The sequence below is a fragment of the Mobula birostris genome, chromosome 1 (assembly GCF_030028105.1).
Source record: "Mobula birostris isolate sMobBir1 chromosome 1, sMobBir1.hap1, whole genome shotgun sequence".
NCBI lineage: Eukaryota > Metazoa > Chordata > Chondrichthyes > Myliobatiformes > Myliobatidae > Mobula > Mobula birostris.
This window is the reverse complement of record NC_092370.1, coordinates 111196080-111210777: the sequence shown is the minus strand read 5'-3', so window position 1 is coordinate 111210777 and position 14698 is coordinate 111196080. Positions and strand designations below refer to the sequence as shown.

The window sequence follows — 14698 nt, the reverse complement described above, 5'->3', positions numbered from 1 at the left end:
AATATTGTGGTTTATCATTCCCTAGTGAAATTCAGTGACGTTTTTTCCAAAGTTTGACTGTCATTGGTCACTCATTGTTCATACAGGTCTCCATAACTCTGCTTTTCATCAGTTGTGTGATTGAAGGGGCCACTTCTACTCTCACTTGCGGGTTTTGAAGTCTGTTGCAGAGCAGTGTGCAGGCTGTTTGCTCATTCTTAAACCTAGTTTTAATCACCACCCAGAGTTTAGCTCGGCTTCACTGAATATTCAGAACTTGGAAATTGCTTTCAATTGGCGCTTGTGTGCTGGCTTCGCTACAATTCTTGGAGCATGGGAAGATGTGGCCATAGCCATGGAGAGGTATACCAAGCAAAAAGGCTCACTGATGCAGTCCTTGTCCCTGCAGGCTCCTCCGTGACTCAAGCTATGGAGGGCTATTGTCCCGATGCAGGTTGATGAGAGTAGCAGTTTAAATGGTTTGCCACTGACTAGATAGGCTGATGGGCCTGTTTCTGTGCTGTACTTTTCTATGATTCTATGACTCTAAGCTCATAGTCTAGCCTCGCTGAGGAGCAATGTCTCTGTAGGCTAATGGTTGTCTAGATGGTGGTCATGGAGATCTCCAGACGTCTCCAGGCTCACACATGCTCTGACAAGCAAGAACAAGATCGCTTCCAGTCAAGCTTGCCCTTTCTTGCAAATCTTGGGATGTCAATATGGGACATTTGTCCGAGGGCTCACGTAGACAGGTTGGTTAAAGCAGACTCTAATCAACAAGCGGCACTTTGACTGAACTTGCACCCTCAGCCCCAGAGAATGGTGTTACTGGTATGACTGCTGTTTAACTCAATGGCAGCAGAAGCACACAGTGATAAGGGGCGAGTGAAGTTGGGAATTTTCTCTTGTGAAGCAATATTTTCCATTCAGTCTTCAATAAGTAGGCAGTAAATTTGATACGAGACCCATTCTCTATTCAGTGCTTTTCATGTGGATTCAAATCCTGTGACTAGGGAAAGACCCAGCCAGCCCATGATATTTGGGATACATTCTGCGAAGAGCCCAGACTCCTGATGAACTCAAAAGCTGTCTGTGTAAATGCGATCACACGATATCTGAGAATAAATACATTGAAGTCTATTTTTGACAAAATTGAGAAAGTTAGGAATTCCACAGCAAAAATGTCAGAATGTCACAGCACAGCTTCCAAGTAAAGGCAGCCTTAGACTAATACAGTGGATAATTTAATCAAGAGGAACCCCTGGATATGAATGAGCCCATTCTCTGAACTTATTACAGGAAAAGAAAATATCTTTCTGTTTTCTAGCTAAAGTATTGACTTCTGATTTACATTTAAAGTTATATCATGGAGAGAAGTGAGGGAGGTCATTAGGTTTACATACTTCCTCCTAATGTGCACCTCTCCCTCTTCCATCGCTTGCAGTCTTCTTCCTTTTCACCCTCTGCATTAAGCAATTCCTTGAATGACATCAGAACCTCTAGGAAATCTCCAGCACATTGTGTTTGTTATAGTCATTGGTGACACCCAGGGGTGCAGTGCTAGCTGGAGCGCGTCCGGCACCTCTTTAAGAAAAAAGCCGAAATAAACAAGCTAATTAATTAGGTGCCGCCCTGGGTGATTTGAGTATTTCAGAAACTGCTGATCTGCTGAGATTTTTACGCACAACAGACTCCGGAGTTTACAAAGAATGGTGTCAAAAACAAAAAAAAAACATCCAGCAAGTGGATTTAACAAGATATTTTCGCTCACAGAACAGCCACTGGCTGGATGCTTTTTTGTTTTTGGCACCATTCTTTGTAAACTCGGGAGTCTGTTGTGCATAAAAATCCCAAGAGATCAGCAGTTTCTGAGATACTCAAATCACCCTGGGCGGCACCTATTTAATTAGCTTGTTTATTTCAGCTTTTTTTTTGAAGAGGTGCTGGACGCGCTCCGGCTAGCACTGCACCCCTGGTGACACCACAGTACGTTTAGTACTTTGGGCACATCTAGGAAACCGCTTTAATGTAGAGAAGGCTCAGGGCAGGACATTAAATAAGCAAAACCTCAGGAGAGAGCTACACCCAACTGATAAACCACAGGAAGGGGCAATATTAGAAACTATTGAGTGGTGATGGCTCAAATTATAATTGTGGGCTTAGGAGGAAGATTCACACGAGGTGGTTTTGCATATTAACTAAAACCTCTTTATTGAGTGGCATAATGGTGCAACAGTTGGTGTGTGATGAACAGAGGTGTCCTAGGCTGGGGTACCTTTTTGTCAAGCTCAGCTTTCTACCACAGCAGCTGACATTCCTAGAGAGCTAAGAATTGTTTTTGAGTAAGTTAAACTTCTAACCAATATTCCGTGCTCAACTACCTGCCGGCCCACAGCATGGAGCTGGCTACTCAAGAGACGCAGTGTAAGATAATGGGGTGATGTTAATGCTTGTGGTGTGACTGTGATCAAAGTCACTGGAGAGACCCTGAAGCTGATGATATAGAAGTCCTGTTCAGCACAACTAGCAGATATCATATTGGAGTCACTCTCAGAAGAGGCTCACAAACCCAAAGGTACATCACATTATATACCAAAGGCAACAACTGGTGGTTCAATACAATTTCAATAGTTACAATGATACTGTTTACTTCAACACTTTAGGTAGACAAAATGGTTCTATTAGAAGCACATTGTAATTGATAGGACACCTCTGAAGGTCCAGACACCTTTGGGAGAAACTAATTAACACAAATATTCTAAAATCTTTTGATGACAGAGAGCTAGGCACCAAAAATTAATCTGAAACAAGAGAAAAGCTGCAGATGCTGGAAATCCAATACTGCTCCTTACTCTGATGCTGCCTCTTTCTTTCCAGTCCTCATGACGAATCTCATCCCAAAACATCGACTGTTTACTCTTTTCCATAGATGCTGCCTGGCCTGCTGAGTTGCTCTAGCATCTTGTGTGTATTACCCAAAGTCAATGTTGTCAGGGCCGTCTCTGAGTACTCAAATATTATAGGTACACATAAACTATTGATTACCTATACTCGTAACATGTTTGATATGCTAAGTCGCCACATCCATCTGGTCTGCCAGCTTGCACTCAAATCACAATGGTGCAAATGACTTGCAATGTTGCTGGCTTGATGCAAGCTAATTAACTCAATCACATTGTTTTAACGCTCGGCTCTTGCATATGCAATCTCTTAGCCTGTGGAGCAGTCTGTGACTTTAACTTCAAATTACTGCTTGCAATTTACAAGTAAAAATTGTAGGCTAATTGCAAGCTTCCTGAATCTACTTTCATTTACAATAAGAATTGAGGCCTGATTCTTGTTTGAATTAATATCTGCTAAATCCAAACTACTACCTAACAACCTGCATCATACACTGGCTAAATTATTTAGTTCAAGGAAGCTTGCAGACCAGATTGATAACTATCACTTAGCATATCAAAGAGCTGAACTATCAATAGTTGGAAGATTTGTGCACTCAGAGAATCAACCTTCACAGCAGTAACTTTGGGTGTCTGTGATATGCGTCCCCAGAATCCTTTAAAGCAGCTGTGTGAAGAGATAGCTGAAAAAAAAATCACATGCATGTGAAGTCATCAAGTTGCTAAAGCAGTGTAAATGTAAAAGAGCGGTCAGGCTTGTTAGGAATGGTCAAGGAACAGCAAAAAGAATGACAGAAAGATGTAGTGAATTAGAATCTATTCCTTTGCCTTGGGTTTCTTTGATGGATAATTCATTCATCTGCAAAACATTGGTATGTCTTTTTAGCTTAGAAGAATTGTACCCGTGCTTTGGAAATCCTTTGTGTTTTAGAAATCAATTGTAATTTAGAAACATTTTATAAGATAGAAATCCTCTGAGAGGATATGTTTATTAAGAATTTTATTTAAATTTAAGTGTATATCGTTAAAAATAAATGAACAGTGTTTAATCTACTTAGTTAGCTGGATGTATCGCCTCCTTGGTAGGGATGGGGACCCACCACGCAAATAATGGTATCAGCAGCTAAACTTGTCATGGATGATACACAAGGAAGTGACCTAACCTTTGAAGGGTAGGTGGATATGAGCTTAAAATCACTGTTTGAGTTTAAAACTTGGTGGTCAGCAATTTTAACACCATCGCAGATGTAGGTTCAGTCCTCATCTTAGCTATTTGACTGGAGCTTCCACATTCTCCCCGAGAACACAAAGACTTCCACTGGGCGCTCCCATTTCCAACTGTACCTGAAAGACACATGGCCAGTTAATTGGCTGCTGTAAATTACCCCTCATTATGGCTTAATGGCAAAGACAATCAAATGGGAGTTGATGGGCATCTGAAGGAGAATGAGTTGTGGGAGTATGGGGAAATAAAGAGAGAGCAATAGGACTGATTGAAATGATCCGTGGGGAGACACATGGGTACAATGGGCCAAATGGCCTCCTTCTCTGTCACTGTAAGTAAGTGAGTTGAACACCCAGAATTGTTCCCTTGTAATATGAAGCAGGCCACTTCTTCAAAGCAAATAACACACACAAAATGTTGGAGGAACTCAGCAAGTCAAGCAGCATCTATGGAGGGGAATATGCAGTGGACATTTTGGGCTGAGACCCTTCATCAGGATGCTTCACCCTGGCTTGTTGAGTTCCTCCAGCACTTTATATGTGTTGCTCTAGATTTTCAGCATCTGCAAAATCTCTTGTGTTTTAATAATGTTGACCTGCTTTTGAGGCAATACAACTCTGTTATCATCAAAACCTTGGTGCAAAGTTAATTTCTAAGGAGTAGCTTAAAACAGGAATGTAAAAAAAATAGCGGTGACGAGATTTAAGGAGGCATTTTAGGAGTTGACAGCTAATGGTAGTGTCCCTATTGTTGATGTGATTAAGATCAAGGATGGTTCACCCACAATTGAAACAGCTCAGATATATTTTGAGTTTGGGGGCCTGGAGAAGATTTCAGACATAGTGAAGATCTAGGTCATGGAAGGATTTGAAAACAGGGATGCGAGCTTTGCTATTGAGGTTTTGCTTAACTTAAAGTCAATATAGGCAAGCAAGAGTTCAGGAGTAAGCTGCAAACATCTGAAATAAAATTCAGAAAACACCAGAAAGATCAGTCAATATATGAGAGAGAAAAAAATGCATTTCGGACGGAGGCTTTCCACCAAAAAGAACAACCAAAATGTACTTCATAGCTGTGCCATCCCTTTTTCAATCAGTGCAAAGAGACAGTGTAAAGCCTGAGAAAAAAAATAGAAAGTAATAGGACAAACCAGAGGGAAAGGACCATGATTAATGTTTGCAGTACTTATGGGACCCTTCCTGTTCTATTTCTCACAGAAAAGCAATATGCATCAGAATCCAATGTTCGGGAATAGGAGTAACTTGCTGAATCCACATAGTCAGTAGTCCTAGGCTGGGAATATGCATGGACCATTGAAGTTGCTGGTGAACGCAGCAGGCCAGGCAACATCTCTAGGAAGAGGTACAGTCGACGTTTCAGGCCGAGACCCTTCGTCAGGACTAACTGAAAGAAGAGCTAGTAAGAGATTTGAAAGTGGGAGGGGGAGATCCAAAATGATAGGCGAAGACAGGAGGGGGAGGGATGGAGTCAAGAGCTGGACAGGTGATTAGCAAAAGGGATATGAGAAGATCATGGGACAGGAGGCCCAGGGAGAAGGAAAAGGGGGAGGGGGGGGAAAACCCAGAGGATGGGCAAGGGGTATAGTGAGAGGGACAGAGGGAGAAAAAGGAGAGAGAGAGAAAGAATGTGTGTATATAAATAAATAACGGATGGGGTACAAGGGGGAGGTGGGGCATTAACAGAAGTTTGAGAAATCAATGTTCATGCCATCAGGTTGGAGGCTACCCAGACAGAATATAAGGTGTTGTTCCTCCAGCCTGAGTGTGGCTTCATCTCCACTCCCTCCGCACTAATCCTAACCTCACTATAAAACCAGCCGATAAGGGGGGGTGCTGTTGTAGTCTGGCGTACTGACCTCTACCTTGCCGAGGCACAGCGACAACTCGCGGATACCTCCTCTTATTTATCCCTCGATCGTGACCCCACTAAGGAGCACCAGACCATTGTCTCCCACACCATCACCGACTTTATCCGCTCAGGGGATCTCCCATCCACTGCTACCAACCTTATAGTTCCCACACCCCGCACTTCCCGTTCCTACCTTCTACCCAAGATCCACAAACCTGCCTGTCCTGGCCGACCTATTGTCTCAGCTTGCTCCTGACCCACTGAACTCGTTTCTGCATACCTCGACACGGTTTTATCCCCTCTTGTTCAATCCCTTCCTACCTATGTTCGTGACACTTCTCACGCTCTTAAACTTTTCGATGATTTTAAGTTCCCTGGCCCCCACCACTTGATTTTCACCATGAATGTCCAGTCTCTATATACTTCCATCCCCCATCAGGAAGGTCTCAAAGCTCTCCGCTTCTTTTTGGATTCCAGACCTAACCAGTTCCCCTCTACCACCACTCTGCTCCGTCTAGCAGAATTAGTCCTTACTCTTAATAATTTCTCCTTTGGCTCCTCCCACCTCCTCCAAACTAAAGGTGTAACTATGGGCACCCGTATGGGTCCTAGCTATGCCTGCCTTTTTGTTGGCTTTGTGGAACAATCTATGTTCCGTGCCTATTCTGGTATCTGTCCCCCACTTTTCCTTCGCTACATCGACGACTGCATTGGCGCTGCTTCCTGCACGCATGCTGAGCTCGTTGACTTCATTAACTTTGCCTCCAACTTTCACCCTGCCCTCAAGTTTACCTGGTCCATTTCCAACACCTCCCTCCCCTTTCTAGATCGTTGTGTCTCTATCTCTGGAGACAGCTTACCCACTGATGTCTACTATAAGCCTACTGACTCTCACAGCTATCTGGACTATTCTTCTCACCCTGTCTCTTGCAAAAATCCCATCCACTTCTCGTGATTCCTCCGTCTCCGCTGCATCTGCTCTCAGGATGAGGCTTTTCATTCCAGGACGAGGGAGATGTCCTCTTATTTTAAAGAAAGGGGCTTCCCTTCCACCACTATCAACTCTGCTCTCAAACGCATCTCCCCCATTTCATGCACATCTTGCTGTCACTCCATCCTCCCGCCACCCCACTAGGAATAGGATTCCCCTTGTCCTCACCTACCACCCCACCAGCCTCCGGGTCCAACGTATTATTCTCCATAACTTCCGCCACCTCCAACGGGATCCCAGCACTAAGCACAACTTTCCCTCCCCCCCCTCTGCTTTCCACAGGGATTGCTCCCTACGTGACTCCTTTGTCCATTCGTTCCCCCCATCCCTCCCCACTGATCTCCCTCCTGGCACTTATCCGTGTAAGCAGAACAAGTGCTACACATGCCCTTACACTTCCTCCCTTACCACCATTCAGGGCCCCAGACAGTCCTTCCAGGTGAGGCGACACTTCACCTGTGAGTTGGCTAGGGTGATATACTGCGTCTGGTGCTCCCGATGTGGCCTTCTATGTATTGGCAAGACCCGACGCAGACTGGGAGATCGTTTCACTGAACACCTACGCTCTGTCTGCCAGAGAAAGCAGGATCTCCCAGTGGCCACACATTTTAATTCCACGTCCCATTCCCATTCTGATATGTCAATCCACAGCCTCCTCTACTGTAAAGATGAAGCCACACTCAGGCTGGAGGAACAACACCTTATATTCTGTCTGGGTAGCCTCCAACCTGATGGTATGAAAATCGACTTCTCTAACTTCCGCTCATGCCCCACCTCCTCCTTGTACCCCATCCATTATTTATTTATATACACACATTCTTTCTCTTTCTCTCCTTTTTCTCCCTCTGTCCCCCTCACTATACCCCTTGCCCATCCTCTGGGCTTTTCCCCCCCTCCCCCCTTTTCTTTCTCCCTAGGCCTCCTGTCCCATGATCCTCTCATATCCCTTTTGCCTATCACCTGTCCAGCTCTTGGCTCCATCCCTCCCCCTCCTGTCTTCTCCTATCATTTTGGATCTCCCCCTCCCCCTCCAACTTTCAAATCCCTTACTCACTCTTCCTTCAGTTAGTCCTGATGAAGGGTCTCGGCCTGAAACGTCGACTGTACCTCTTCCTAGAGATGCTGCCTGGCCTGCTGCGTTCACCTGCAACTTTGATGTGTGTTGCTTGAATTTCCAGCATCTGCAGAATTCCTGGTGTTTGCATGGACTATTGAACTTGGGCTAAAATACAGTGTCTTTGGTCTGATTTATACTCATCTCCTTAGCTACTGTTGGCATTGCAGAATTATGAGATTACTTCTGTTTTCTGACTTTCAACACGCAGCTTTCAGATGTTTTTCAGTCCCAAGTGGTAATGCATTGCAACAGTGGTATACAGGGAACTTTAAAATCTATGATTTATCTGATTGGGGATGTTTGATGGGCTGTACAAAAGGAGCTTTATTTTGTGCGTTATCCAGGCTGCATCCATCCCTGATGAAATTCTGAAGTGGGAAGAGTTTTATTCTGTATCTAACCACTGAAATATAAGTGGTTATATTTAAGAGGGCAGTATAGAGGGGCCTTTATCCTACACAAATCCTATACTGTAGTTATTCTTGGATTATTTTTTATAATTCAACATAGAGGAAGCTTTATTCCCTTATCTATAATGCTGTTTTTGCTTTGGGGATGTTTGACAAGAACTGTACTTGCAGTATAGTCTATCCAATATATACTGTTTTTCATTGGCATTCCCAGACTTAGGTCAAGAATTATTTAGCTCCACTCTTGTGTTGTGGCTTTTATGCCAGATATAGTCTTCAAATACCCCATTCAATTATCAACCAGAAAGTGTGCTGGTGCAGTAAAGCTGACAGTGAATTTTATCATGAATGTCTGCTCTCACCAAAAGGTGGCTTCCTAGATTTGGGAAGTGGTTCAAATTTTCCATGGTTTTGCTGTGAACCTTGGTTGTTATACAGCAATGTAGCAGAGTAGGAATAGGTCCAGTGGAAGACCCTTGTTTATGTTTGATGTGTGGCCTATCCACCCCTGAGCTTCACTAAACAAATTAAAGTTTGCTTGGAGCTCCACATTTGCACATGCCAAGCAGCAGCATTGTGTGCCTTCTGCAGCTTGCTTACTGAAGTCTGGGTGTCAGAGTGTGGTCACCAGATTCTCAGTCATTCTGAAGATTAGCCCCATTTCCACAGGGAGATTGTTGGAGGTGAATGTTATGTTTTGTAACAACAAAACATACAAGCTAATTGAAAGGCAAACAAGGGAACTAGGAGATAATTTATGCACATTAAGTTTTACTTTAAGTTGGACTGGGAGAGGAAACTGGAGCACCCAGAGGCTAGACTTGTGACTGTGAAACAATCCCAGGTTCTGGGGCTTTCCTCTGTAGTGGTTGTAGGAGTTGACTCTGGGACTGCAGGAAGTGGTTCTGACAGCTCTGACCACCTTTCTTCTCTAACAATTGACTCTGCTCTCCTAAACTGATCGATGTGTCATCTCCCAATGATATCAGACACAATCTTCACAGTGTAGGAGAGTGGTCCAGTTCTGTCCTTATTCTTTCTGAGAATCCACTTTTGATCAAATCTGTAGTCCCTCACCAGGACTGCTTGTTCAGGAGTGAAACATCGAACCTCCTTGTTTGAGGAGCCTTTAATTTGTCACAATTCTTTGTCCTGCATATTTCTTCTGAGATTGGATTTGAGGAGGTCCAAGTGTGAACAAATGCAGGGGAAGGCCCAGGAAAAGCTTAGCTGGTGAGTTGCTTGTTGTGGAGTGTGCTGCATTGCGATATGCAAGGAGGAAATTGGCAAACTTCTGATTCAGTGGCAGTGTAGTGTGTGCTGCTGACATTGCTTGCAGTGCATTCCTTAGACTCTGAACAAACCTTTCTGCTGATGGTGACCTTAAAATCATCATAGATCCAGACAGACCCATTCTTCTTGCCTACTGGGACACTGGTGTTGTCCATAGGCTCCACTCAATCTCAGAAAGAATTCCATCGGCCTGCATGCGATCTAGCTCACTGGCTACTTTATCATGGATATTATAATGAACCGGAAGAGCTTTGCAAAACTTGGGTGCGGCATTTTCATTTAACATTATTTTATCCTTGATATGTTTGAGTTTTCCATTGCCATCCTTGAACGCTACTGTTGGCATCATCCAGTACCGTTCTTAATTCGCTTTCAGTTGGCTTTATTTCCAGAGACATGGCAAGCAAATGGTGGATGGTTCTCCAACCAGGCTGTAGTTGCCTCAGCCAATCACAGCCCCACAATGCAGGCCCTCTGTTTTTATCACATGCACACCCAATGTGGCTGTTGATTATTGTATGTCATTGTTACAAATACCATTCCCACAGGAGTTACCTTTTCTCCAGTATACGTTCTTAGTCGGATATCTGCAGGCTTCGGTTCAGTATCTTTGAAATGCTGTTCACACTCATTTTGTGGAATGGAAACAGCTGAGCCAGTGTCCAATTCCATTTTAATTAATTTGCTGTTCACTTCTGGTGTAAGCCGTAGTGCTTGTCTCCTGTTAGTTTTCACAATGTACGTTAATCTCAAGGCCACCCCGTCCTGTGCCACATTCATCATTATCAGATTTTTCATTAGCAGCGTGCAGATTAGTGCTCTTTTTGAAACTGCAAGTCGACTTTCTACCTTTATCTCTTCCCTGGGCAGTCCATTTATTTTTTGTCTGCCTGATATTGTATATGAACTAGACTATGGCACTTCCTGTAAGCTTCATTCACCTTTAAATCTGTTTTGGTCTGGTGTATGTGAGCTGGTGCCAAATGGTAACACAGTTTGTTTGGCTAGGCCGGTTTCTGCTTTGATGCTGTAATTTTCTTCACTGAAATTAGCTCCTTTGTAGATTCATTGGTTAATATCATGCCTTATGCTATCAGAAATAGAGACAAGTGCCTGTAGACAACCAAGCTTGAGGGGGTTTTTGCAGTAGCTCCCAGGAGTCTAAAGAAAGCCTTGCACAGAGGTTGGAGCAGCTCCCAGCACTTCTTCTGGAGTGGTGGGGTGGCACTGGACAGGCCTCCTGTGCCTGTGAGTGGGCAGGACCCACACTCCGACAGGACGCCATTGTGATGAGATTGTGTTTCCCTTCAGCCGGTGTGTTCACAGGAAACCATTGAACAACTGCTGTGCATACATCATTGCCGACTTTCAGCCCCGAGCCACAGGAGGCAGATGTCAGCGGCAGTTTGGAGGTCGGAAGCTGTTCCGTCTGTATCGCGGACTCAGCACCCAGTCCACTAATGGAGCAGGAATATCCTGAGCTGATGGCCAGATGCTCAGTATACTTGTGGATGTAGCTGGTCCCTTGGCTTTATGCCAGGGATGTTTGGCATTCGTAATACAACCTAGACATGGTATGGCCGGTCATGATAGAAAGTTAAGTGGTGAAAAGTTCTTACCTTTATTTTTATACTAACTTCTTAAATTCAGTTCTAACATTTAAAGGCTAGCAGCCGCTGCCTAAGGCCAGCTCATCCCTTGTGGCCTGCTCCACTTTGTGGGATGGCCACAGGGGAGAGGCACCCAGGACAAACAGACTGTGCCCAGGGCACGGCAGATGGTTGGGGGCACAGGGAAGAGGCAGGCTGCAGACAGGATTGAAAGTGATCCTGTCCCAGTGGCACTTCCAGCTGAATACTTACCATACTTTCCTCTTCTAAAAGTACCTAATCATGCTGTTCTTTTTGTAATCTTTAACTTCTATTATTTCAGGAATCATTTACAACTGGAGATCAATGTCAGCAATCCAATCCAGTGCCATATGCGCGGCAAGAAACGCACAGTTGGGGTGGAGAGGAGGATTGAGCAACCAGAGCCAGACTTCAAGAAAAATCCCAAAGGCTTCACATTGTACTGTTCGGAGATATGACAAGTACACAGTTGTGGATTCAGTGGTTAAAAACACAGGCCGTTGTTTATTTTTATTTTTAAGATTTGCTTTTTTTAATAAAATAAATTCTATTCTCTCTCTATTCGCTCATTCTTGGATTGAAAAAGCTGCCCAGAATGGAGCAATGTGATTGAAAAGCGCTTCCCTACATCCCACCCTCACCCAGCATCGCTAACAGCAAGGCTTTGCCATCTGTGGGATCTTGCTGTGCACTGAATGACGACTACATTTTCTGCTTTACACCAATAACTATTGCACTTCAAGTAATTTGGGGTTTTTTCTTGTGGCCGAGAAATACAGTAAATAAATGGAGGGGTTTTTTTTGCCTCATTGTCAATACTTCATATTTCACAGAAGGTCCATCAAATCAACGGCATCTCTCAGAGCAACACTAACTCACCCCATCCCCTCATTTCCTTGAAACCTATTCTCACACGCATACCACGCTGATCCTTCCACCAGGACTAAAATTAGTTTACAGTGCTAATTCACCTACCGACCAGTTCTGCAAGGACCCCAAAACATCTGGGGAAGTCCCACCTAGGCATTTGGGGAAGCTCCACACAGAAAGCGTAAGATATCAGAATGGAAGCTGGGCCGCCGGAGTGGTGAGGCCGTGGGACAGAGTGATGAGCCAGCAGACTGGGAAATCTGACAGTAGCCATCAGTTCAATGAGCAGCACCCTCCTCAGTAGATCCTGCTATTGACTAATTAGATGACAGCCACAGTTCTAGCCAAGTGTAAGATAACTAACATGATACCACCTTACGGGGAAAAGGTGATTCTTAATTTCCGTTCAATGTTGGCTTGCACTGAGCAGAACTGCAAACACTAAGGCAGGAATATTCAACAATTTAAAGGTAAAAGTTCGAAGTAAGTTTATTATCAAGGTATCTACATGTCACCAGGCACAACTCTGAGATTCACTTTCTTGCAGGCATTCACAGGAGAACAAAGATATACGATAGACTCAATGAAAAACTACACACAAATGAAGACTGACAGACACTTGATGATTTTAGGTGCTCATGTCCACTGATGGATCAATAATCATTAACGTTAAATTAAACTCCTTCTCCTCCTGCCTTGCAGCTCTTACTGCAGTACATACAAACGGGTGAGTGAATCCTTTACTTACACATCAGAGGAAGAGTACAGGTCCTCCACAAGTTACCACAGAATTCTGTTCTCGAGAACTTTTGTCACCTAAACTGGTCACAAGTCAGAAATGCAGCCAGGAACTGAGTTAAAACACAGCAGAAACTGCCTACAAAGGCAATTAAAGGGAGCCTCATAATCCCATGGGAGTAGATAGTCTGAAGAAGCATTTCAAATCTCATTTTGCCATTATTCATAATTAAGCTCATTATGAATTTAGCCCAAGCCTTTCATGGCCAAATAATAACACTCTTTTAAAAAGATTTAACTGCAGATGAGGCTTTAACTGCTTTTGACGGTTTTAAAAATGACACTGCCACTGCTCCCAAATAGAACTTGCAAAATGGACTTCAACACCTATGTATAATGCACTCTGCTGGGTTTGATACAGCCCAATGTTCATAAGCTGTGGAAGATCTGTATCCAAAATTCAATAGCAACTGCCGTAACAGTTACAGATCTAAGAGAAGAAAATGCCTTAAACCCTCAGTGGATCAGATAGCATCTGTCAAGAGAGAATCATTCAACCTTTCTGGATGATGTGATATCGTTAACTCAGGTCACTCTGGGATGAGATTCTGATAACCTTGCCAAATTGGGTTGGATTGAAACTGATACAACCAGTATCAAAATCGTTTCATGAAACACAAAGCATTCTGAAACACCCAGTTCCATGTTTCACAGGTCTGAGGCAGCTAACAGGATTTATGGTAGATATTAGGATGCAGCTCTTTTATTCTGACTTTCCCAGCAGGACTTGCATTTATTTCTCATCCCAGATCCAATCAAGAATGTACCTGTACAGATCGCTGAACCCCTGGTGGGGAGGCTACCTTCACAGAGCAATCAGTTACGTGATTTTGATCCCTCCATCAGAACAAAATACTGATTCATTTTAAGTCAATGCCTAATTGAGCAAGTTGTGGGCAACATTCAAGTAATGGTGATTGGTTGTCTTGGTTCCTCACGATGACTGAGGACACAGGTTTGGGAGCGGCTGTCAAAGGGACACTTAGTAATGGACAATTGGGTGTGTTATTGTCACATGTCCCATGATACAGTGTAAAGCTATATTGCATGCTATTGATACAGGTCATTTCACCACATTAGCATATCAAGGTAGTACAAAGGAAAAGCAATCACAGAATACCGAACATCATGTACAGACACAGAGGAAGTGCAGTGCAGGCATACGATTAGTGCAGAGCCATGATAAATTGTGAGGTCAAGAGTCCATCCTATTGTCCAAGAGGTCAGTTTGATAGTCTAATAGCAGAGGCAAAAAAACCTGTCCTTGAGCCTTCAGACTTTTGTATCCTCTTCCCCAGTGGGAGGTGGGAGAAATGGGAATGTCTAGGATGGGTGGGTTCTTTGGTTATGTTGGTTGCTTTACCAAGGTTCTTGCAGTGCATTGTGCAGATTATACATACTGCAAGCATAGTGTACAGGTGGTGGTAGTTAACTTTCCTTTGTAGGAAAAGAGAAGACTTTGAACTGATTTGAGGAGCTTCAACCAATAAGACCATAGGACAGTACAGCAGAATGAGGCCATTCGGCCCATCAACACTGATAGACTATTTCATCATGGCTACTCCATTTTCCCTCTCAAACCCATTCTCCTACCTTCTCCCCGTAACCTTTCATG

The 14698-nt window shown here is 43.8% G+C and overlaps 1 protein-coding gene across 1 annotated transcript in view; it reads left to right on the top strand.

Moving 5' to 3' along the window:
* LOC140198917 (unconventional myosin-Id-like) overlaps positions 1-11973 on the top strand; it is a 133080-nt gene extending 121107 nt beyond the window's left edge. The window contains exon 22 of the mRNA XM_072260163.1: positions 11717-11973. Within this exon, the coding sequence (XP_072116264.1) occupies positions 11717-11873 (157 nt within the window). The 3' untranslated portion in view covers positions 11874-11973. The remainder of the gene's footprint in view (positions 1-11716) is intronic.
* Positions 11974-14698: the final 2725 nt, after the last annotated feature.